At 38.1% G+C, this 24,967-nt stretch overlaps 1 protein-coding gene across 7 annotated transcripts in view; it reads left to right on the forward strand.

Moving 5' to 3' along the window:
• The window catches only part of KLF12 (KLF transcription factor 12), a 527,148-nt gene extending 507,382 nt beyond the window's left edge, over positions 1-19,766 (forward strand). For 4 of the 7 annotated variants that reach the window (XM_004371422.1, XM_023726729.1, XM_023726727.1 and 1 more), the window contains one exon: positions 11,156-11,616. In XM_004371422.1, the coding sequence (XP_004371479.1) occupies positions 11,156-11,337 (182 nt within the window). In that variant the 3' untranslated portion in view covers positions 11,338-11,616. Of the gene's footprint in view, positions 1-11,155 lie in introns of all 7 variants that reach the window. The other 3 variants (XM_023726731.1, XM_023726732.1, XM_023726730.1) reach the window with 1 other exon arrangement.
• Positions 19,767-24,967: the final 5,201 nt, after the last annotated feature.

Here is a 24,967-nt window from a genome sequence, read left to right on the forward strand (position 1 = left end):
TTTCCAAGGAGCGGCTGGTGGATTCAAACTGCTGACCTTTTGGTTAGCAGCCGAGATCTTAACCACTGCACCGCCAGGGCTCCATCCTATACATAACCAAAAAAACCAAAACCCGTTGCTGTTAAGTCGATTCCAACTAATAGAAACCCTGTAGGACAGAGTAGAGCTGCTCCATAGGATTTCTAAGGAGCACCTGGTAGATTTGAACTGCTGACCTTTTGGTTAGCAGCTGAACCTTTAATCAGTATGCCACCAGGGTTTCCCATCCGATACATAGCTGATTATATTTAAGTTTAGAAGTTTTACCTTATTTAATTTATTTAAAAAATAAATTAATCTTTTTTCAGATATTTAAAAAAAGACTTGCAAAGCACTACCAATTATTACCTCAGTTAAATAAATGAATTACCAAATGAGGTTTGTTTCTTAATTCTATTTGTGTTAGCACATAAATCATCAGTGTATACTGAAAGTTAAAAATGACTATGCTCCCCATTTTCCTTCCTTTGCTTTTGGCTTTATTTTGTTAATTTTTTATTGTGCATTAGGTGAAAGTTTGCACAGCAAATTAGTTTCCCATTCAATAGTCGATACATAAAGTGTGCCATGACATTGGTTGCCTTCCCCACAGTGGGTCAGCACTCTCCCCATTTCTGCCCTGAGTTCCCTGTTTCCTTTCCTCCTGATTTTCGACCCCTTCCTGCTTTCTCATCTTCACTGTTGAGCAAGTGATGTCCTTTTGATCTCATATAATTGATTGTTCTAAGGAGCACATTCCTGTCAGGTGTTATTGTTTATTTTATGGGCCTGTCTCTTGTTTGACAAAAGGTGGTCTCTGGGAATGGCTTCAGTTCCAGGTCAGAAGGGTGACTTACCAGTCATAGTCTCAGGGGTTCCTCTACTCTCTGTCAGACCAATAAGTCTCGTCTTTTTGGTGATTTTAATTTTTTGTTCTTCATTTTTCTCCCGTTCTGTCCAGGACCCTCTGTTGCCATCCCAGTCAGAGCAGTCGGTAGTGGTAGCCATGTATCATCTAGTTCTTCTGGTCTCGGGGTCGTGTAGGCTGTGGTTCATGTGGTCCATTAGTCCTTTGGACTAACTGCTCCCTTGAGTCTTTGGTTTTCTTCATTCTCCTTTGCTCCAGACGGGAAGAGACCAACAGTTATATCTTAGATGGCTGCTCACATGCTTTTAAGATCCCAGCCACTACTCACCAAAGTAGGATGCAGAACATTGTCTTTATGAACTATGTTGTGCTTTGGGCTTTATTTTAACTATACACCCACCAAAGCTGTGTTGTAAGGGGTGATAATAGTTATTCTTAGGTAGAACAGAACATTATTATGTTCTACCTAAAAATAACTAGATTTGGGATTGTTAGTCAGCCTATCCTAAATATAAAATTAACTGCTACTAATATAAAATTTGTGGTTTTAATGGAATTATTAAAGATAATGAGCTGATTTTTTGGAGAAAATATATTCACCATTACCCATTGCCATCAAGTAGAGTCCAACTTATAGTGACCCTATAGGACAGAGTAGAACTGCCCCATAGGGTTTCCAAGGAGTGGCTGGTGTATTCGAACTGCCGACCTTTTGGTTAGTAGCCATAGCTCTTAACCACTGTGCCACCAGGGCTCCATATTGACTATTACAAAATATATAAAAAGAATGTTTATAATGCTTAAAATAATTCAACAAAAAATCTTCATAACTAAGAATAAAAAGAATTATAAAGTAAATATATTGTTTCAAAGGTTAAAATAATACTCATTTCAGCAACAAAAGCTCAGTCACATTATCATGCTACTAATTTTAAAGGTTTAAAGTGAGATATTTGCCTTCAGACTAGACCTTTAAGTGACGCTAGTTTTAAAAGAAAACTCCCAGATTTATTTTTAGTCTCAAACATACGTGTTCTGATTCCTTGGAGAAAATCATAGAATGGTTAGTATGAAGGTAATAGACTCTCTTTTTCTTACAAAATAAACTACTCTTGGGTTGATTCTCCTATGTTATATTTTAAAATGAATATTGAGTATTTGAGTTAAAGTGATTTCATTCATTTAGTCAACAAATATTTATTAACATGCAGCACTATGTTAGGCTCTGGGGATGCAGTGATGAAGAAAGCTTAAGACTATACTAGTATTGGGGCAGACAGACAAAGGATCCTTCAATTATAGTGGGATATGATGAGAGGTTTAATACAGGCATGCCCAGGAGCTATATGACTGTTTAACTCAATTTGGGGGATACCAAGAAAGTACCCAAGGGAAGAAATGCTGAGACTAAATCTAAAAGAACAAATAGTACTTGGGAGGAAAAGAAATTCCAGGACGAGGGAATATCAGGAGCATCCAGAGGGAATATCACAGAGGCACACACTAGCAGGGAATGGCCAACATTCCCATATGACTGAAGACTGGGTTGCCTCTAGGGGCAAAGCAAGAGATGAAGCTGAAATCAGCGGGGACCTGATCACCCAGGCCCTAAGTGATGAAATAATGAGTTAGATTTTATCCTAAAAGAAACTGGAAGCCACTGAAAGATGTTAACCTCAGGAGTGGCATGATCAGATTGTCTTTCGGAAGGATTTCCCTTGAATACAGTGTGGACAGTAAATTGGAGGGAGTAGGACAAAAGACAAGGATACAAAACCGTTAGAAGTTGGTTTTGGTGAAAAGTGGTAAGAACCTATAAAGAAAGATAGACCACAACTGAGAGGATACTGGATAGAGATTTGGAATGCAGGACTCACATTCTGGTATTGATGGGGGCAGGTAGAGAATAACAGATAGGAAAGAGTCCAAGAAATCTCTCCAACTGGAGAGATTTATGACTTGGTACCTGGGTAAATGGAGTTGCCTTTCTTCCCCAGATAGCAAAACAGGAAGAGGGACATGGCTCATTTAGGTGATGATGGACATGAGTTGGGAGCCAAATCGACAGCAGTTAACAGCAACAACAACAACAAATGGTGAATAAAGGTCTAGGCCTGTTGCAGTTGCTTCGCGACTGCCCATTGGAAATGTCCTATATCCCTCTCTGGTGCTTAGGAGAGAGACTGAGGTAGACACTTGGGAATCTTTCCCTTGTAAGTTGTAGTGGAACCCACAAGAACCAAGGGAAGCATATGCAGGTGAGAAGTCAAAGTCAACATCTTGGTAAACATTTAAGCAACAGGTAAAGGAAGAGGTCTCTGCAGAAGAAACTGAGCAAAAATAACCAGAAACATAGGAGAGTAAATGATGTCACTACATGGAAATATAAACTCAGAACAGCCAAATAAAATATTGCCTCACACCTTGAGTTTTTACATTCAGTAAATGTCTTAGTCATCTAGTGCTGCTCTAACAGAAATACCACAAGTGTATGGCTTCAGCAAACGGAAGTTTATTCTCTCACAGTCCAGTAGGCTAGAAATCCAGATTCAGGGCATTAGCTCCAGGGGAAGGCTTTCTCTCTCTGTCTGCTCTGGAGGAAGGTCCTTGTGATGCATCAGTCTTTCCTTGGTCTGGTAGCATCTCAGCACAGGAACCTCAGATCCAAAGGACACCCTCTGCTCCCAGCACTGCTTTCTTGGTGGTATGAGGTCCCCTTGTCTCTCTGCTTACTTCTCTCTTTTATATCTCAAAAGAGATTGGCTTGTGACACTATCTAATCTTGTAGACCTCATCAATATAACTGCCACTAATCCATCTTATTACATCATAGTGATAGAATATACAACACTAAGGAAATCACATCAGATGACAAAAGGTAGACAGTCATACAATACTGGGAATCATGACCTAGACAAGTTGACAGATATTTTGGGGGGACACAATTCAATCCATGACAGTAAAGTACATTTTTATTAAATTAGGATATTTTAGTTCATTTATAGTTGATTTCTGAAATGAGCAGGGCTAGCCTCTGTATTCACATTGTCTGTAATTAGTAATTTGTCTCACATTCCCAGTCAGCTTGTCCAGTTCTGACCAGACATCCTGGTTTACTAATGCAATAATTTAAAATGTTGAGAGGCAGTATAGAGTAATGGTTAAGAACATCTTTGGCGTCAGACTACACAAGGTTCAAATCCCACATCTACCACTTACTGAGTGACTCTGGGTAAAGTGGGGTTAGTTACTGAAACTCCTGAAGAACTTGTGAGAGTTAAATGAATTAATATTCATAAAGCACTTAAGTGCTATATGCTTTACAAATATTATTTTTGTCAAATATATCTATGATAGAATTGCATGGGGAAGAAAGAGCAGGTGCGTTTGGTCTTGTTTACATATAATAAAAGAGATCATTAATCCAGTCTGTACAATTCAGTGGGGCAGAGAATAGCATATTGATTATGTGTTTGATTGAATTGATGACCAAATGGATTAAACATTATTGTAGAACAGATTAGTATGCTTGGCTTATAATAGTAGTGTTATACTTAAAATGTTGGGAAAATCAGGATTGACATTCAGTTACCTGAAAACTTTAACTTGTTCCTTAAAAGTAGCAAATAAGGGATTTGTTTTTAACGTTATATTATTCGTATTTTTTTAGGAAAAGCAGAGAAGTCTTCAAATTCATAACTATAAAATTAACTGTCCTTTACTGAGTACCTATCTTAGGTATTCTGAGCTTCACAACAGTATTGCAGGGGTAGAAATTATTATTCCCATTTTATAGATGAAGAAACTGTTTCACAGAGCTTAACTCTCTAGCCTAAGATCCAACTGCAAATCGGTGACTGAGCCTGCATTTGAACATGCGTCCTGCCTGATTTCAGAGTCTGTGGTATTTTATGCTGCCATAACACCATGAAGAGGGAAGGCAGCCCAGTCTATCCCTGAACAGGTCGCGAGCCCTTGTAATCCCAGCTTTTTCTCGGTCTCTAGGTTTCTGTTTCCTCATCTTAAAAGTGCCTAATTTCCTTCCAGATGTAAAATTCTGTAGACTTTTATGAACTAATGTAACAGAAACCAGAGACAAGATAGGAATCTTGATTCTCGTTTTTATCTTCGTATGCAGATACCATTCCTCAAGTGAAAGCAGGTTGTCACAGAAAATATGTTGAGCCGTGAATGTAATGAAGTTCGTTTGTCAGTGTCTGAGGCCCTGTAACTTTATAAAAGTTAAACAGGAACGTATTTCAGAAACGCACTTCTGAACCTAAGAAAATGCCTATGTTTCCTGTTGCAAAAGGTGTTTCTTTTCAGTTGCTTGAGAACAATAGAGAGAAGCTGATGAGAACACGGTGTTTTGTGTAAAACAAGCTGTTTCAAACTGCACATTCCTCTTCTGTGTCTTGCTCCCATGGCATTTTAATATTAAATGGCCCTGTCTTTGTCTTGGTATACACTTACCTTTCAGTGTTTCAGTTGGTGAAATGGGAGGTACCTGAAAAAGTTATTTTTGTTTGGTGGGTTTTGGGAATCCATTCAGTAACTGGTGTCTTCTTTAGACTTCATTATTCCTTCTGCTTGGTAGATGTCATGGAAATGCACATAAACCCATTGCCATTGAGTCAGTTCTGACTCATAGCGACCCTGTAGGAACTAGAGTAGAACTGCCCCAGAAGGTTTCCGAGACTGCCACATCTTTCTCCTGAGGAGAAGCTGGTGGATTCAAACTGCCTTTTGATGAGCAGCCAAGCGCTTTAACCACTGCACCACCAAGGCTCCTTGGAAATGCATATAGTGACTCTTAATCATTTTCTTTAACCAAAATTGAAAGAGACAGCTGTTCTCATAATAAATCAGTTTATTTTGTTGACTGTTTCAAGAAAGAAAAAAAAACACTGATGTGAGTTTTCATTTCCCGAGGACATTTAATTAGAATTCCATTTAAATAAGGCCTGTGCGTGTGTGTGTGGATGGATGGATGGATGGATGGATGAATGGATGGACGGATGGATGGATGCATAGAGAGTGAATCCTGAGTGGGGCAAACAGTTAAGCGCTCAACTACTAGCTTGAAAGTTTGGCAGTTGGAACCCACCCAGAGGCACCTCAGAAGGCAGGCTTGTTAATCTGCTTCCAAAGATCACAGCCTTGAAAACCCTATGGAGCAGTTCTACACCTCACACACAGGGTACCATGAGTTAGAATCTATTCGATGGCAACTAACAATAGCTGTGTGTGTGTGTGTGTGCGCATCCTAATTGGCTACATATACATACAAAGTTGTATTTACATGAACACCAAACATGGAGTTACAAATAATTTTTTAGAATGAAAAATAAACCCTGTATTTTTATGTTCTCTCTTTAACCTGTGGAACACTATTTCACCTTAAGAAAATGGAAGCTCTTGCTATTAGTTTTGTTTAACATCTTCCTTTTTCAGAGAGTTTCATAGATGAGTCCAGGTTTTTTGCAGAACTGGAGGAGTACAGATTGTGCTGAAAATGGTTAGATTCTTTTTTTTTAAATGCAAAAGGTAGAAATGGTTTAAGAATTTGTCATGAGACATACACACTTTCACGTCAGAACTGAAGACCTAGAAGTTAATAAATTCCACCTGCAGGTATTGTATGGTATTGTCATCAGTCATGCGAATACTGCCATTTGATTTTTTCTTATACATTAGCAGCTTAACATCTCAACTTAAAAACAAAAGTATACTTACAAGACTTATTGATAAAGAAATACAGCATACGATTTTCTGTGATTTCACTGTTTCATGAGATCAATGTAAGAGAAAAATAAATAAAAATGATCTAATGGCAGAGTCAAAGCTTCAGATTATTTTGAAAAATATGACATACATTTTCAAAGATTTTGCCACAGTATATACTTGTGAGCTAGACAAAGGAGCAAAAACAGTGGGCATTGGTGTTTATATTTTTTAGCAGATTTCTAGGGGAAAACAGTTTTGAATAGCACATTTTCAGAATTCTAAGTCAAATTAATTTTAAGGAAAACTCTTGTCTTAAGAAATGGATGGAAATCACATTTACTATCGCCATGGGTCAGCCTGATACAGAGCAGCTGAGCCTTAGTAGCTCAGTGTCCGTGAAACGTCTAACTCTTTTTGTTGTCTGAGCCAACTCTTTCCATAGGAACATTTTCCCAGAAAATCCACGTTCCACTCAGTCCCTACCACTGACTTTTAAAAATTAAATTTAGCTTTGTATTTTCTAGCAAATTGTTTAAAGGAAAAAAGACGGGATAGAAGAAAGGTCCTGTTGTTCATCATATTCTTCCGATGCTTGTTTACACATGGCACTATATATTCTTACCAACTTATTTATCATTTTAATTGTTTTCTATTCACGTCATAAAGTTAGTTTCTATTATTTTGAAAGCACAGGCATAAAATATAATGTGCAGTTAAAAAACAGCACAGTAGCTACTAAAATTGTTTATTTGTAAGCGTTTCTAAAACATGATTAGCCCCAAGAGGAAATTTTTTGATTAATTTTTCTAAATGAAATGTTAGGCACTGGGTGGGTATAATTGAAACCTAGGCCTCTGTTGAAGGAAGGACAGGAGCCAGCTCTCTGCCCTGTCAGAGTAGCCACCGTGCTCCTATAGCTTAGCCTCTAGTTTTGAAGAGAGGCTTGAAAGTCCTGTTTTCGTTTTCTTTTTGTTCCTTAAACATATGGAGAGAGAATGCTCAAACTCTATTTTTATTAAAGCAATGAGGCTAAGGAATATTATGCATAAGATTTTCTCCTATATTATAATCCAAGTTTACATTTTTGTAAGGAAAATTTCAAGGAAAACTCATTTATCATTCAGATAATTGAATTTACTATTTTCTGATACTCCCTTCTTCCCTCCCCCCAGTGAATAAGGGTTGCATTCCTTATTATATACTTTTCATTAGTCACTTAGCCCCTAATCGCTTATAACCTATGTATTGTTATTTTGGTTTTGTCCGTGAAGTAGGTAAGTACATGCCTCTTGTATTGTGTGAGGCCTCTTCACTTGTCTTTCGTGATTGTTCATTGCACTTGCTACACCTTACAGGATGTTTTTGAAATTTTGCGCTGTTTTCCTGACCCACATTGTGTACTCAAACACAAATCCTTGCTGCCAGTTGTTACTTTCCCTGCCCACCCCCCTTAAAATATCCATCTTAGAAATGATTCCAAACATCTAAGCTTCTATCCTGTGATCCTTCCGATGGTGTGTTCTGGTTTTGCAAACGCTATAGATTAGTAAGTCATCATGGTTCATAGTGACTGAACACAACTGCATTTAAATGAGTGGGGAGATGCTATCATTATATAAAAGAATTGCTTTTGGTTATCAGGTAGAGGATGACAGAGACATTTCTGAAGCTTTCTGTCTCTGACTCTCACGCTCATAGGAAAGATCTTATTCATTATTCTACCTTTTTTTGTTTTTCAATGAGCAGAAAAGATCTTTAAGATATTTTTAAAGTCTGGTAGAGACTTTCTACAGGGAGCCCTGGTGGCACAGTGGTTAAGCACTCAGCTACTAACCAAAAGGTCAGCGGTTCAAACCCACAGCTGCTCTATGGGAGAAAGTTGGCAGTCTGCTTCCATAAAGATTTGCAGCCTTGGATAACCCTATGAGGCAGTTCTACTCTGGCCTATAGGATCGCTATGAGTTGGAATACTTTGATGGCAGTGGGTTTAGTGTTTCAGTTTAGAGACTTTCTGGAGCCATTGAGGCTGGACGAATCCCCAAAACTATTCCCTGAGATATCTTTAAACTTTACACCTTAAACCAAAACTATCCACTGAAGTCTTCTATGAATGAAAAAATAGCTTATTTTAATTAGTAAAGTATCTCTGCTTTGAGCATTGTGGTCTCTTAAAGAATTATCTATGTGAGATCAAATTGACAATGGCAACTCGAAAGGTTGGATGGGGAAAAGGGGGGCGTGAAGCTGTTTTGTTGACATTCTGAATGCTTCTAAGTAAATACAATTTTTTAATTCGTTTAAAAGAAAAGAAATAGCAAGGTCAGGATCAGTAGCTTTTCTAATCTGAATGTAGGAGGCATGCCTCGTGTATGAGTCTCACCAAGAGAGAAACGCACATCCTCCCACCATGCAACTGAGAATGCTCCTCCCCAGTGAAGAACATCCTTTCTTCTTTCCTTTGTAAGCCTTAAACTCTCTGTAACTGGCTCCATAGTAACACCGGGGATAACTGGGAGATGCCTGTCCAGGATAGACAGCCAACAAGTTAAGCTCTGTGCACCAAAGATGGATATGTTTTTGAAGAGATGAATTATATCATACTCAGTTTATTAGGATCCATGCTTCTGATGTCAATTTTAAAAACATACGGGGACCACAGGTAAACAAGGGGATGTTAACAATTGCCACCAATATAACACTGCATAGCAAACCTCCCATCTTTTATTTTTTTTTAAGTTAGAGGTTTTACTGATTTTTATTTTTTAAATTTCTGTCCAACTCTGGTTGGTAGGTACCCCCGAATGCAGATTTGTCTCCATAGGACATGCACAATGAGTTAGAAATTAAGGTTTGGGGTCAATCCGGTCAATAAGCTCCTATTTGAAAAGGGTCATTTCAGAGTAACCTGGGACTTGCTGAGGACCACAATTAGCGCATCAATATGTCTAGATTTCGCTGGCTTGTACTGTTCACTCACTTCTGAATGGGCAACTTGATCCTAAAATGACCTTTATATATAGCAGTGATTACCAGTTGAATGAAAAATGCTCGCGTCCAATTCAGTCTAGTTTTCCCACGTAGGCATTACTGGTACATCTGATTTACGTAGCTTAGTCGTTTGGCATGCGTGCATGCCTGTGTGCATGCATGTGATACAGAGTCTTATTAATTTGTTCAAGCATATGCCTGGCACCTGTTCTAGACTCCGAGGATACTGAACTGAGTAGAGGCATGGTCCCCGACCTCCAATTATTCAGAAACTTGTAGGGGAGAAGTCATCTAAACAAATCTTTATGATATATTTTGATAGATGATGTAATGGAAATATGAAGTAAACAATATGGAAGTACCTAAGAAAGTGGTACATATAAACTAAGGTTTATATGGGGAAAGAATCAGCCATTCTACTATAACATAGTAGAAATGGCTGGATTTAGAGCCAAACACAACTTTTTCTGTTCTTGGGCCAGTTACTTTACTACTTTGAGCCTCAGTCTTCTCATCTGTAAAGTGGGGTTAATAATACTCACTTTGCAGCTCTGTATATAGGGATCAGTAAGTAGCTCCTTTCCCTGTCTCAGGCCCTTTTCACATGAGACTCTGCGTGCCCAAGAAGCACATTGTTGGCTACTGGGTGAAAGGGACAGAAGGAGAGAACAGGTTTTGTGGGGTTGCACGGGGACAGGGCTTCCATTCCGAACAAGAGCCAGGAAAACAGCGCACCTGGGTCAACTATTGTCCTGTTCCCCCTGGGAGCTCATTTGGACAGTGGATAGTGTATCTTTTCCCAGCAAAGCCGGTGCATATTTTACTGTCCTTACAAGTCGACTGAGGGACCTGGTCAAATTACATACTTCTTCAGACTGCTTTATACCGTGAGTTTCAAGTCTCGAATCCACTTGATGATTCCTCAGGGCTCGCCCTAATTCTTAAGTCACTGAAAAAAATGTATTTAAACTTTACGCTATTAAGATACCCAGAATTCTTTCCCAATGGACAAGCATATGAATTCATATGTACTTAATAGTTAATTTTAGGGGGTGGAAAGTGCTTTCCCTTTGAATGAAATTTTGTGTGTATCCTCCATAACTGATATGTGGACGTTGTCTTAAAATATCCTTAAGCCCTACAAGTGGTACACATTTGGGAGGGGTGGTGTTGAAGTAAAACTTAAGTAATTAGCCATTACAGTTCTGTGTGACTAACAGCCTTAGAGCCAAATCTAAAATTCCTTTTTAGTCCACCAGTGGTAAATGATTATACTCAGCAATCATCCATGCCTTTGGAAATTTTGAATGCAAAGAGGTTTAACCTGCACTTTGAGGATGCAAGTGCTAATTCCCTTACCAGAGGTCACAGTCAGGGAGCTGCGATTCAACCCCCCACCAACTCCAGCCTCCCAGGGAGATGGTGAGTTTTCCTGACAAAGGATCACCGAATAGAAAATATGTTGAGAACAACAGTCACCCAAAATTTAGTGCTGGCTCGGTTACGATGCAAAAGTTATGAAACACCAAAGTCATGTCCCTTTGTTTCTTCTAGGAGAGAAACCTTACAAGTGTACCTGGGAAGGCTGCACCTGGAAGTTTGCGCGTTCGGATGAACTGACAAGGCATTACCGCAAACACACAGGAGTGAAGCCATTCAAGTGTGCGGACTGCGATCGCAGCTTTTCCCGGTCAGATCATTTGGCACTGCACCGCCGGAGGCATATGCTGGTGTGAGGAAGGCTACCTGTCCAGCTGAGCATAAGAGCTGGATCTCTTAGCGGCACCCGATTCAGCAGGGCTGGATCCCCTTCACAGTGTTAACACAAAAGGGCATCACCATCCCACGATGTCTGAAACCAGAGCAGGAGAAAGAAGTAACACTTCTCCTTTTGGTCTGAAGGTAACCCCCATCATGACTACCCGAGAACATCTTCACGCTGGCCTGGGAGATCGGTGGCATAAATGCTGAGGAGACAGGCATTGTTTTCCATGCTGTGTACTCTGCCATTTAAAGATGTTTGTAGCTTGTACATTTTCTGAGCTGTCAGACATTTTATTATTGATATGTTAAAGCTCAACTGCCACAAATCGATGGCTAGAGCAAGACCTTTTAAATTTGGATTCTTCTCCCACCCTCCCACCCCTTCACCCCTTTTTACAAAAATTTTAGTTACTGTCTGAGTGAGCTAGAACACACATCCAATCTGTTACCAGCAAGCAGCATGAAAGTAGAAAAGAAGAAGCTGTTGGAGAGGTTCCATTACCTGCAAAGAAAGGGGCACTCAAGCAGCCCTTTGCAATAGTGATGACGGCTATTAGATATCACCCGCAACTTGTCATTATGCCATGCCCTGAAGAGAACCAACATCGAACCTGTCGTTTGTTGTTGATTGTTTCTGTTTTGTTTTTATTCTGTTTTGTTCATCCGTTCAAGCAGAGGGGCAGCAACATTTCAGTGGAACTCAAGTCCCGGTGTATACCCTGGCATGGTCTGGCACAGAGGTGTGCGTAGTTGAATAGGAAGAGCCTGACTAAAAAACTACTGCCCCACTTCAAATTGCAGTGTTCTGTCACCTAGGCCTCATCTCTCCCAGCCCCTAGTATTTGATTACAAGGAATCAGGGGGGAAAAGACTCTTAGACACACTGGCACCAAGGTAAGAGGTGGGGCGGCCCAGGTAAAGTCAGTGAACATGAAAAATCAGACAAAGCAGAGATGGAAATAATGCGCCTCTTGAGGAGAAAAGCAATAATGAATAAAAGGACTTCCCTACAATAACTTCAATGAGGACTCACGTTACCAATTTTCATACTTACTAAAGGGATTGTAAGAAACACCCCAGCATTTTAGATGTCTTGGTTACATTTACAGCGTTGAGGTAATCTTTCTGCTGTTTGTTGTCCTGCTTGGTTGAGTACCACAATTAAAGACTATGCTCCCCTTTTCTTGTTTGAAAACAGTTATTTTGGTGACTAGAAAGGCAAGGGAGGCATAGCAGGAAATTAACTCTTGGGTTATTGGGTCAGTTCTCCTTGGAACTGAGTCAGCGGAAAGGGAATGCTCCCCAAGGAAAGACTGACACGGTGCTAGTTTCCTCTCTTGGAGAGCCAAGGAGAGGCAACTCTCCAATAGGTTCTTCTCTACAGATTTCATTTCCTAAACTGTTTGAGGACCCAGTGGTTCATCGGTATCTACAGGGATGTTGAACCCACTCATCCTGTGCTGAGGATGAAAGGAAACTATAGTCCCATCAGCCCCTCTAATTGTGAACCTTTATTGCAACTAGCAAAGTATACAGTAAACAAAGCAATACATCACCAACAAGCATTCTTTCAGAAAAAAATGATCACATTTTTTTCCCCACTAAAAGCTGTTTTTTTTCCAGCTTTATGTGGCTAAGGGGCTTGGTGAGGTTTTTTGTTGTTGTTGTTAAGAATTTTTATAGCTTAGATATAAAGGGTCTTCAGAAAAGGCCTTTGCAATATATTTTAATTACAAACACTTGATTTTGGGAATGGCACAAATTAACCTCACAATATTACTAGCTCATTTTTTAAATGTTTGAACATGCTGAAATAATTTCTGGTTATGGAATTATCCTTTTAAGGATTATCTTCTAATTCAGATAATCTTGTTCTGATGAAGGAAGAACTATGAACAATGAAACAAGGAAGAATTGTGTTGGATGGTATTAAAAAGGAATTTTTAAAGATGTTCAAGCAGAAGTATAATGATTTTCAGGTCAAATTCTGTCTTCAAAAAATATGTGCTCTACATTTTCTGCCAGGTCTGAAAAAAATTCATCAGGCAATTTCCCTCCAACAAGGGCTGCAATTCTATTGATAAGTAGCTTCTTTGGCTACACAATCTACTACCCACCAAGCACTGGGGTTTTTTACCAACTGGAAAGTTTTTTTATCTGTACTGTATGCAACTCCTACTTATCATTGCCTGTGACCATTCAAAATAGAAAAAAAGGCTTCTTGATGCATGCCAGCGTTGGTGACTGGTCAGTGGCAACGATCACAGAGAGTGGCGAACACAGCTATGAGCTCCTGTACACCAATTCTAGAACCTAGTTGGCAGGTAGTAGATAAATCACTCAGGTAAAGCGTAGATTTGATTTAATTCTGCCTGTACTCATTGGAAAGACCAGTCCATTTCTCTGCTGAGAGATGTCTTGGGAGTGTTACAGGTAGGAATGGTTGTTAGAATTCATAGAACTGACAGGCAGTGGGAGCCTCCTGAGTTAGTTACAGCTTGGTTTAAACTTAGCACAGAACTAAACGATCTGCTCCTCTCTAATAACATAGGAAAGATTCAGGGAAATAAGCTTTTCTTCTTACCCTCTGAAAGTGGAAACCAGACTGAGACGGTAAGTTAAACAGGGAAGCCTGTCAGCATCACGCCATTTCTCCCTCTTAAGGTATCAATGCTTCTAAAGAGGGATCCAAGCACAAATAAGTGAACCCGTCACTGATAGAGGAGAGATGTTTAAATCAGTCCCCAGGAGCTGAAATTTATTTGGGACTTGGCTTGGGACATAGCAGATTCTCCTTGCTGAGCTTTCTAAAAGTGTTTTCTCATGGAAAGGAAAGTGGTTTTGGACGGAAGGAAATGGGTTTTTAAGTAGGGATATCGTTAAGCATAGAAAAGGCGCCATTTCATTTTATGTCCATTTGTAGCCTCTTTGAAAAAGCACAGTACGTGATGAGCAACAGAAAAGGGGTAGAGTCCTGAAGAAATTGGCAGGTTGTTCTCTAACTGGAAGCATTCTTTGGTTTTATATTTGAAGCTGTTGGATTTGCAGCTGGGGATGTGTGTATGTTCGTGAACGTATATGCATATTGCTGTCCTGGTTTCAGAAGCTGCGGTAGACATGACTCTCTCTTTGCATTGTAGAGATTGATTTCAGGGGAGTTTAAGGATTTCAAGGAAAAGTTATGAGGTTCCGACTGAGATGTTAATAGATTCCCTTCTCATATTCTGATCTTAAATTGTTTGGAAAAAACATTCCCGCTCCCTTACCGCCCTCCAGCCCCATCCCGTCAGTTGTGCAAAGGCTCGGAGCATCCAGCTTAATAAATTGTCTTTAAGTTCTGTTAAGGCATATGGTAACGAAATTCCAAATGACTTTACCATAGAAATTATACTACTGCCTGGCATTACTTTTACAAAACACTATAGAACAGTTAGTTTCAAAAGCAGTAAACGTAACCTAGACCACATTTTTTTTTTTTAAGATGGGCACTTTTTATTCACTTTAGTGTTTAAGCGAGAAATAGGAAGACCCTTTTCAGGGAAAAAAACATAAACAAAATGCTACAGTGTTTACAAATGCCAGTTCCAGATGATTAGAAAGGCCAGTTTCTTTATGCCTGAAACTTGGAATAGTTTATGCAAAGACTGTGTTCTTTTTTTTTTAATACAACTTTTTTTTAACTTCAAGTTACCATTTGTATTTTAAACATAAATATAATTCTGCACTTTGAAATCAGTTCACTAGAATGATGACCTGTTTATGGATAAAGATGCAGTATTCCTTATTCTGTGCTTTATTTATTATACTTACTAAAGCTGCAATTGAATAAATCCGGTGAGGTGAGGCCTTCAAATGTGTTACTACGACTTTGTTGTTATGACTGCTTAGAAATGTAGCCATGATATTGTTATAAAGGTGTCTTAACATTTCTAGTAAGGACTGACAGAATTTAAGCAGTGTTAACAGTACCAGCATCCATGTTTCATTGAGAGTTACAGTCTGTGTCTAAAGGACTAAAGTGATATAACTTTTATGAATCATCATAGGCCCAGGAAGCCTGAATACTCATAGTGCATAATCCAGTCTCAGATTTTTGCTCTTTACTAATTCCTGTAAATTTAGCAGGTGAAATCTATTCAGTTACAACTTACATTGATCAAATCTCCTACTTTAGTTTTTCTGAGATGGTGCACCCCATAAAAAAAAATCTTTACAAGTTGATTTTTTTTTTAGAAAAGGGGTTTGGTAAGTCATGTCTTCCATATTATAGTTCTTCTTATCCCCATACTACCTTTCCCTTACCTGTACAGGCATCCCCAACACATACATATGTGTATACACATCTGTATATGCAGCCAGTTGGCTATGCATACTTAATAAGCATCAACAAAGACATTTTTTAAAAGAGAAAATTTGTAATAACCCATGCTGTCTAGAAATGTAAGTTATTTACCAGCTTATAATGCTATATATGACTTTACCTGCATTTTATAGTTAAGAAATGTACATAAAACTAAAAATGCTATATTTTCACAGTTTCATTATAGAGTAATGTCTGTTTAGCAACCCATGCCCATTGGTACACATTAAATATGCTAAATACTGAGCAATTGCAATAGAAATTCAGATTTTCATAAGAAAATGAAATAGGATACTGCATCTTTAAAAAAATAGATTGAAGATATTTTACTGTATTCGTAACGTGATAGTAGAAAAAATATTTTCAAACTCAAATTTTACAGAAGTTGTAAATAGTTTGATGAAGTATGTTGGGGAAAAGAGCTCTAGTTTTCATCACAATAAATAAAAAATAAAAATAAAACTTGTTCAGATATGCCTTGTATATCTTCCACATGATTAGCTGTATTGCCATGGCAACTCAACTGTTCCACTTTGTCAGAGCACGTTCCTTGTCTTCAGAATGGAGTGGCCACTTGTCTCGATTTAACCAGGATGGTTTAAAACACAATGAAGTCATTCTGAGTTGCGGACAACTGATTCCAAACTCAAAATATCTTTGCCTAAAAAGGGGAAAACAGCTACACAGGATTTTACTTGTGCTAATTTTCTCAGTGATATTTCTACCTTAACAAAGTGGTTCTTAATTAAAAAACGAACATACAGGTGTTTATATTTTAGAGTCAATACTTTTAGGCATAGTTACCTGTTGACAAGATTAAGTGTTGTGGATATGGCCACGTGTTAAATGAATCTCTACTGGCAATAGAAATAAGCTAATGCCCATTTTCAGAAATGAATTAAAAGCTGAAAGTGCCTGTCAATAAACATTATGACCGATGAGAACTTCTATACATTTACACAGCAATAATCCTTCATCAGACTGGGTTTTTCCTCCACATTTGGAAAACACACACAATCACAAACACACACACACATACACACACAGTAATTTATGCACATAGTAAATTAAATCTATTGACACACCCACAAAATCTTTTGTGTCTTTTTAATATACCTAAGCTTATTTGCATTAGCATTTCTTAATTTGATCTTTCTCACTTGTGGAATGTAGAGTGCAAATCTGAACATTAAAGTTAACTTCAGTGTATAGTATGGCATATGGCAATTACAATTTTTAGATAAAAACTTCACTGTGATTTGCCCTAAACTTATAAAGCACTGTTTTTGGCTCATAAAGTTTTATTCAGTAAAAAAACATAAAACAATTATTCAGAGTATAACACTGAGGATTTTTTGCTTAGTTGTTTGATTTTATCCACTAATATCAAATGCACAAATTACATTTCTTTTATTCCTTTTTTCCTTAATATTTCCTGTTATCATCTAAGAACCATTTGTGAATAAATATTAACAAAATCATTTCTACCCAAAAAGTCTACTAAAGTGCTACTACTAAGACTTAGTAAGCCTAATCTTCAGCCAGGGTTTGCAGCTAATTCTGAAAACTACCAGATTTACATTCAGAAGTTCACAGTTTTTTTCCTATAATTATTTTACTGCTAAAAGTGGAGTCAGGGATAGAAATATGCGATCAGATCATTTGAACAGACATGAACCCTGCAAATTCTCCAACCCTACTGTCTCAGAGCACGAATTCACCCAAACAAGCTATTGAGGCTATCAGTAAAATTATACTCTTTCAGAGCTGAACGTTTTGTAAGAGCAATTAAAAAAAATATGACTGTGATTAAACATCCAGGCTTCAGACCGTGAACATGATCACGATGGACATTGCTTTCCAGAACCTGACCACATGCCTAGAAAGCCATCTACTCTTTCCTGTTTCAAGTTTCAGATAAGAAGAAAGGGAGGAGGAAATGTGCTGGGGCTTGTGGGGTAGAGTCCCTCTGTAAGTGTCAAAGGAATGTCTCTGGATTCCTTCATTTCACTGAAGTGAAGTCTTACGTCTGGGTGTCCTTCTGCATGTTGTCTGACAGTGTTAAATTGGAAGGTCAAAGATTCAGGAAACCATGAAAATAATAGCTATCCTTTATTGGACATTTGCTGTGTACCAAGAATGACGCTAGGCACTCTTTAGACGTGTTGCCTTTGCCTCTAATCTCCACAACAGTTCTACGTTTTACGGATGGAAGAACTGAGGCACAGAGAGGGTGGCTGTGTTGTCTGTGAGCACAGAAATGGTAAACGGTAGAGTAGGAAGGTGAGTCCGCTTACCCCTGTATTCGAAGCCTTTGTCCCTCCCACTCCACCATGCTTCACCTCTATGCCCCACAGCCAAGTTTCCGTATTTCTAACTCTAAGTAGTTCTATTATGGGCAGCATGCATGCGTAGGAATCATATTTTCCAAGTAAAATATTGGAACATGATGTAACACATGATTTGGTGGTGGTACAGAATATTTGAAATCAGGACTCTCCTGGAAAGTCAGATATGAAGGGTCATAAAAAAACAGCAACAACCAGATGTCTCCCTGAATTTGTCACTTTCCTCCTAAATGGTTGGCCTGGAGCCCTAAAATCGATCAAAACTCTACTTAGTAGCATTTTAGCCTGAATTGATTTTCTCAATTCTGCATATTTCTTTGTATGTGTAGTAAAAACTTTTCCAATATAGATTCAAAATTTTCACCTCCATGGAACTAGTGTTAACATCAGAGCCCACTCGTGCAGTGGTTAATGGGGTGGTAATGGGGTGGCAATCACAGCATATTTGGATGATGAACAAGGAAAAATAAGACAATTCCTTTTCAGATTTCTTGCCTGATAGCACCACCGTGGAATGTTTTAAATAGTCCCATAAATGGTTCGTCTGTAGTATTGTTAGTTTAATTGAATTTTCTGTTAAGAAGCTATTCAACATCAGAGAAATGAACCCGCCCCCCACTTTTCTGTGTAGAACAAGGTCTCTGACAGTATTGATTCATGCAAGTACTAATGGACTTAGCAAACATTAAGAGAATGGCATTTCTCATAGTGTTTCTGTTTCTGAAAATGAATCTCCTGAATTATGATCTTCCCAGTTACTTGGCTGGCGGAAGAGATAAAACCTCTATAAACAAATTCCCTTCCGTGCTGAAAGCAAGGGTTCTGTATGTACAACCTACTGAAGACTGAGACTCAGTTAATTGGGTTTCACAAGCAATAATTTCTCAACAACAAAACCACAACTTAGAGTTGAAGCGAGATGAATAGTGGAAATAGTCACATCAGTACTTTTTCTTTCTGGATTTCATCTCTAGAAATGTGAAGTGTTTGAGATAACAGAGTCTGCCCTTTGTGCAAGGAAAGAACCAATGACTTCTCTTGTGTGAGTTATATCTTGCTTCTTCTAAAGCAGGTTAAACCAAGACCTTCACAGAGATTCATTTTTGTTGAGAAATGAGGGTGAAGAGGAGGGTAGAATGTGGGTCCAAATCTAGTAGTAAACATGCCCAAGCAATCAAAAAGTAAGATATTTTAGGAACATACCAGTACCTTTCCTTTCTGCTAATTTCACACGCTAGAATTATAGCATACCACATTATAAAAAATACATTTGCCCTACTTGTATTTCTAGTTTTTTCCATAGCAGAATTTTGTAATTACATCCAGACTATAGTATATATTTTGTTCCTCAAGCTTTATTACATTGGATGGGTATTGTTGAACTGGGGCACTGGTGCCTATACTCAAGGCTCTTTCCTATCAACTTGTCTGTCCACAATTTGTAGTGTTTAAAGATTCATTTTTTTGAAAATCGCTATCCCCCCACAGGATGGTGGCTGTATTGTTTTGTCCATGTCTATGTGGGACACATTGCATCACATGGCTAACCAACTCTCTGTGGATGTGAGATAACTACTTACAAAACCAGCTTGAAAACATTGTCTTATGTATTATGTCATCCTGCATCATAATGTAATTATGTGTATCATAACATGCTCATTTAAAAAAAAAAAAAAAGAAACCAGCAAATTCATGTTTGTCCATAGAAGAATGTACTCAGAACTTTGTGTTGTGAAATGATGAGACCAGACCACCTTCAAGATACCCACCTGCCACTTAAAATGACTTAGTTATAATTAGTAGTAGTCTAGACGTTGCTCTTGGTGTGTGGGGGTCAATTCCAACGTCATACTCTTTTGAATAATTCTCTCAGTTGTGTTTGAAAAAATACATGAGAATAAAGAAAAATATCATCTTTGGCCAAATCAAGCAGGCATCTTTTTTCTTTTCCTTGACATTTAGCTCATTTTACATGGTTATTGGATCACAAGATCTTTCTGTGTAAAAATACAAAAACATCCTTTGGTTTACAAAACAGTTATTCTAGGCTGGAAGCCTCTGAACAGCAAATTGAATAGATGTGCTGCATCTGATTCACTTTACGGATGTAATTTTAGAAAAGACTCTTGTGTCTCTGACCCCAGAGAGTTAGAGTGCCCGGAGGAGGTCTTACGCATCAAAGGAGGAAAAAAACCCCAATGATGCTGGCGAGCAAATGTGTTAATTTCTTAAATCTTCGTTTTGTTTTCTGTTCAGAGTTTTAATTGCAAATGAATTTATTTCTCCGGCTTATCTAATGATCTAATTTCCCAATAGTTTCCTCTGCACTTATATACTCTGTAGTGTTTAGGCAACCCTCGTTATAAGTTTATTAATATTATGTAAGTGTTGTTCTTGTATTTATGTATAGTGTATGTATTGTAAATATACTCAGAGCTTTTTTCCTTTTACTGTAAAATGGTGATTTTTTTGCCCTATGATAATGTAAAGGGAGACCCTCCTAATGAGATTCTCTCAGAGGATGATTATTCCAGTCTATTCTCAGAGATTTAAATGAACAAGTGTTATCGTTTTTAATGGTGTCTCAGACATATTCTGTTGGTGCATTGCTTTTCTGTATTCAACTTTCCTATGAATTGAGCTGTGAACTGAAATAGAGTTTAAACCTTTAACTGTATGCATTTGTATAATTATCTGAATGAAGGCATGAAGGTTAAATAAAGCATTTTGTATGGAACAAAACTCCCTAATTATTACTAAGGCCGACTCAGACACTTTGGAAATCATAGTTATTAACCATTCTAATTAAACCTTTGTTATGAAAAGTTCTACCATTTGTGTATAGTAATTTAAAACACTGAACAAAATAGGATCTATACTAAAAAATGAACTGGACTTTTATTTCATAACAACCATCATCTTAAAGAGACTCCTAACTTAATATTTTAAAGAATATAAAACTAAAAAGTGGTCCAAACTCTAGAAATGAAATCTCATGAATTATAATTTTCCAGACTTTGTGTATCACTTAAGTGTAGAATGATCCATTTAACGCATGCCGAGGCTAGCTGATTTCTGTAGATTTTTAAGAAAGCTGGATTATAGAAGCTTTTGAAAGTAAGACCATTCATGAAGAGAATTTTTTTTCAAATAATTGCTTAAAAATGGCACCTGAAAAACCTATTTAAGTATCTCATTGTATAGTGTCCTTCAGTTGAAGATCTACTAGAAAAATCCATCCCTGAAAGAGAATTAATGGTAGTAAATACTACCAATAGTTACATAGACTGGAGATAGATGGTAAATAATTATGAAAATGACTAGTATTTGAGTGCTTACTAGGTGCCAAGCAGTGTTCTAAGCATTGTATTTTTTTCCCTCTATTCATTAAAAAAAATCCTGTGAGTTAGGCCCTGTTACTGTCCTAATTCTAGAGATGAGAAACTGAGGCATTGAAATTAGACAACTTTCCCAGTCAGTCTGATTCCAGAACTGGTGTCTTGAGCCACTAAAGGGATACGGGGTGAAGGGATGGAGAAAGGATGGACAGTGGTGGGAGTGAGATTGGAGAGAGAGTTAACATCAATGAATATCATAGAAATATTCAACAAATACTTTTTGATTATGTATATACAGATAAATATAAATAAACCTCACAAAATACCATCCTTTATTTCATACTCAGCAGACCATAGTGTAGTTTAATAACTCGTAAAAGTCAGAGACTAAAATAGATTTGGACTGACTTTATCACTGATTCAAATCCATTCCTAAGTAAACTCTTAACAAGTTACCATCTGGCTGATGCCAACTCGTGGCAACCCCATGTGTGTCAGAGTAGAGCTGTGCTCCATAGGGTTTTCAATGGCTGTTTTTTTTGAAAGTAGATCACCAGACTTTTCTTCCAAAGTGCCTCTGGGTGGATTTGAGCCAGTGACCTTGTGTTTAGCAGTTGAGCATGTTAACCATTTGCACTACACAAGGACTCAATGAATACTGAGTTCTGTGAAATCATTCTGTCTATTCAAATGAAAAGTGCAGCGAGAGCCTTGCAGGCTGCATGTCACATTCCCTTCCCATCAAAGACTTCTCATCAAAGTTTGCTCCTTTTGCATCCAGCCAGGAGGCTGAGTGCACAGTTGCTTTGTCTTTCGTAAGTCCCGGCACTCCTTTGAGCATCACAGAGGGGATTTGGGGGGTCATCTCCTCCAGTGAGAGCATCCTTGGTACTTTTGTGGTGATCCCAACACCAACCTGATAAAGGAAATCACTCCTTAAAAGATTACAAGGTTCCTTGAAAATCGAGGCAATAAACTATAAGTACATTTTTACTAAATTATTTTCAAAGATTTTAATTTTGCCATTTTAGAAATATTCACTTAAGGCCAACCAAGCCAACCAGTTGCTGTCAAGTAGATTCTAACTCATGGTGCCCCCACGTGTGTCAGAATAGAAATGTGCTCCATAGGATTTTCAGCGGATGATTTTTTTAGAAGTAGACCACCAGGCCTTCCTTCCAATGCAACTTTGGGTGGATTTAAACCTCCAACCTTTCGATTAGTAGCCAACTGCTTAACCATTTGTCCACCAAGCGAGTCCCTCATTTAAGGCCAAACCCATTGCCATCAAGTGGATTCCAACTCAAAGAAACCCTATAGGACAAAGTAGAACTATCCCATAGGGTTTCCAAGGCTGTAATCTTTACAGAAGCAGACTGCCACATCTTTCTTCCACAGAGCAGCTGGTGGGTTCGAACCACTAATCTTTTGGTTAGCAGCCAAGCACTGAACTACTGCACCACCAGGATTCCTTCACTTAAGGCCAATAAATTAGAAAAGCCCATCTTGTTTTGCACTCTGGCGAAGTCTAATAGTAACCTGTAAGGCTGAATCTAATTCACTCAATTACTTCTTTACTTTGGATATGACTTTGTAACAAAATGGTAAATTGGACATTAGATTAAAAATGTCTTTGACCTGATTTACTGTTAGTTCTCTTTACACCACTCAAGCAGCCAACCAGCTCGCCAGCACTTTGGCTGCATTTTGTTTGTTTTTCAGTTCACGAAGGCTTTGTCGTAAAGACAGCAGTTGAGAAAATCTCATGGAATAGATCACATAATGCTGTTTTACTCTCAAGGTCAATTTGTCAAATTTTCTTTTACTAGGTGATTCCTGGGTACATCAACAATGTTGTCTATTTCAACTCATGGAGACTCTTCAGGTGATATGATATGGGCAGTAGATAATTCAGTAACTTCCTCAATCCTCACCTTTCTTCTAGGCATTTCTCCATGGCTGTGATTTCTAATCTAAGCATTGATGGTTTCATTGTGTCTTATTCTGTCCAGTTGAATGACTTCAAAACAACAGCATGATATAGTTAAAAGTAGAGACACAGCAATATGCTTTAGATTAAGACACCCTAGGGCTTTATCAAGGAAGAAAAAATCCAATATTAGAACAAAATCATACCGCCTAAAAAATTATTTTAGTCCCAAATGGCCACTGATAGTTTTCATACCATATAGTGCATTATCTTCCCACCAAAGTTGTGTGTTTTCCTTCAACACAATGAGCTCTTTGTGCCTTGTCCACATTCTGTCTGAATTTAATATATTTCTCTCCCAACAGTGTAGTAGGTATAATTTACATCACTTCCTGTTTAGTCCAAATTTACCAGTGAACGCCTACATAGCCCATAAGCTTGAATGATTCTCTATTTCCAAAATAAATTGCATTTTCCTTGTGCAGCAACAGCTTTTCATGATCTTTTTCTTTTGTAGTTTTGCTGTATTAAATTTTTGCGTGTATGTGAAACTCAGTTTTATGAGGCCATAATGATATTAGCAACATCAGACCTCAGCAGATATGCTAAAAACAGTTTCATTCAGGAGAGCCCAAGAATTGTTTAAATACATATATAGTCACCATGTCCTTTTTCTCTTTTTTATTACATCTACAGTTCACCTGCATGTATATTTTTCACCCAAAAATTTCAATTTAATGAATTAGTGTTATGAATCGAACTGTGTTCCCAAAAAATATGTGTTGTAAATCCTAGCCTCTATGCCTGTACCCATATGCCTGTAAGTTTGTCATACTGTGGTGGCTTGCATGTTGCTGTGATGCTGGAAGCTATGCCACAGGTATTTCAAATACCAGTAGGATCACGCATGGTGGACAGGTTTCAGCAGAGCTTCCAGACTAAGACAGACTAGGAAAAAGGATGTGGCTATCTACTTCTGAAAAATTGGCCAATGATAACCTTATGAACAGCAGTGGAACATTGTCTGATATAGTGACGGAAGATGAGCCCCTCAGGTTGGAAGGCATGCAATACGACTGGGGAAGAGCTGCCTCCTCAAAATAGAGTCGACCTTAATGATATGGATAGAGTCAAGCTTTCGAGGCCTTCGTTTGCTGATCTGGCATGACTCAAAATGAGAAGAAACAGCTGCAAACATCCATTAATAATCAGACCATTGAATGTATGAAGTATGAATCTAGGAAAATTGGAAGTCACCAAAAATGAAATGGAATGCATAAAGATGGATATGCTAGACATTAGTGAGCTGAAATGGACTGGTGTTGGCCATTTTGAATCAGACAATCATGTGGTCTGCCATGCCAGGATGACAACCTGAAGAGGAATGGCATTGCATTCATTGTCAAAAAGAACATTTCAAGATCGATCCTGAAGTACAGTGCTGTCAGTGATAGGATAATATCCATATGCCTACAAGGAAGACGAGTTAATATGACTATTATTCAAATTTACACACCAACCACTAATGCCAAAGATAAGGAAATTGAAGATTTTTACCAACTTCTGCAGTCTGAAATTGATCAAACATGCAATCAAGATGCATTGATAATTACTGGTGATTGGAAT

Source organism: Trichechus manatus, unplaced genomic scaffold, assembly GCF_000243295.1.
Source record: "Trichechus manatus latirostris isolate Lorelei unplaced genomic scaffold, TriManLat1.0 scaffold00013, whole genome shotgun sequence".
Taxonomy (NCBI): Eukaryota; Metazoa; Chordata; class Mammalia; order Sirenia; family Trichechidae; genus Trichechus; species Trichechus manatus.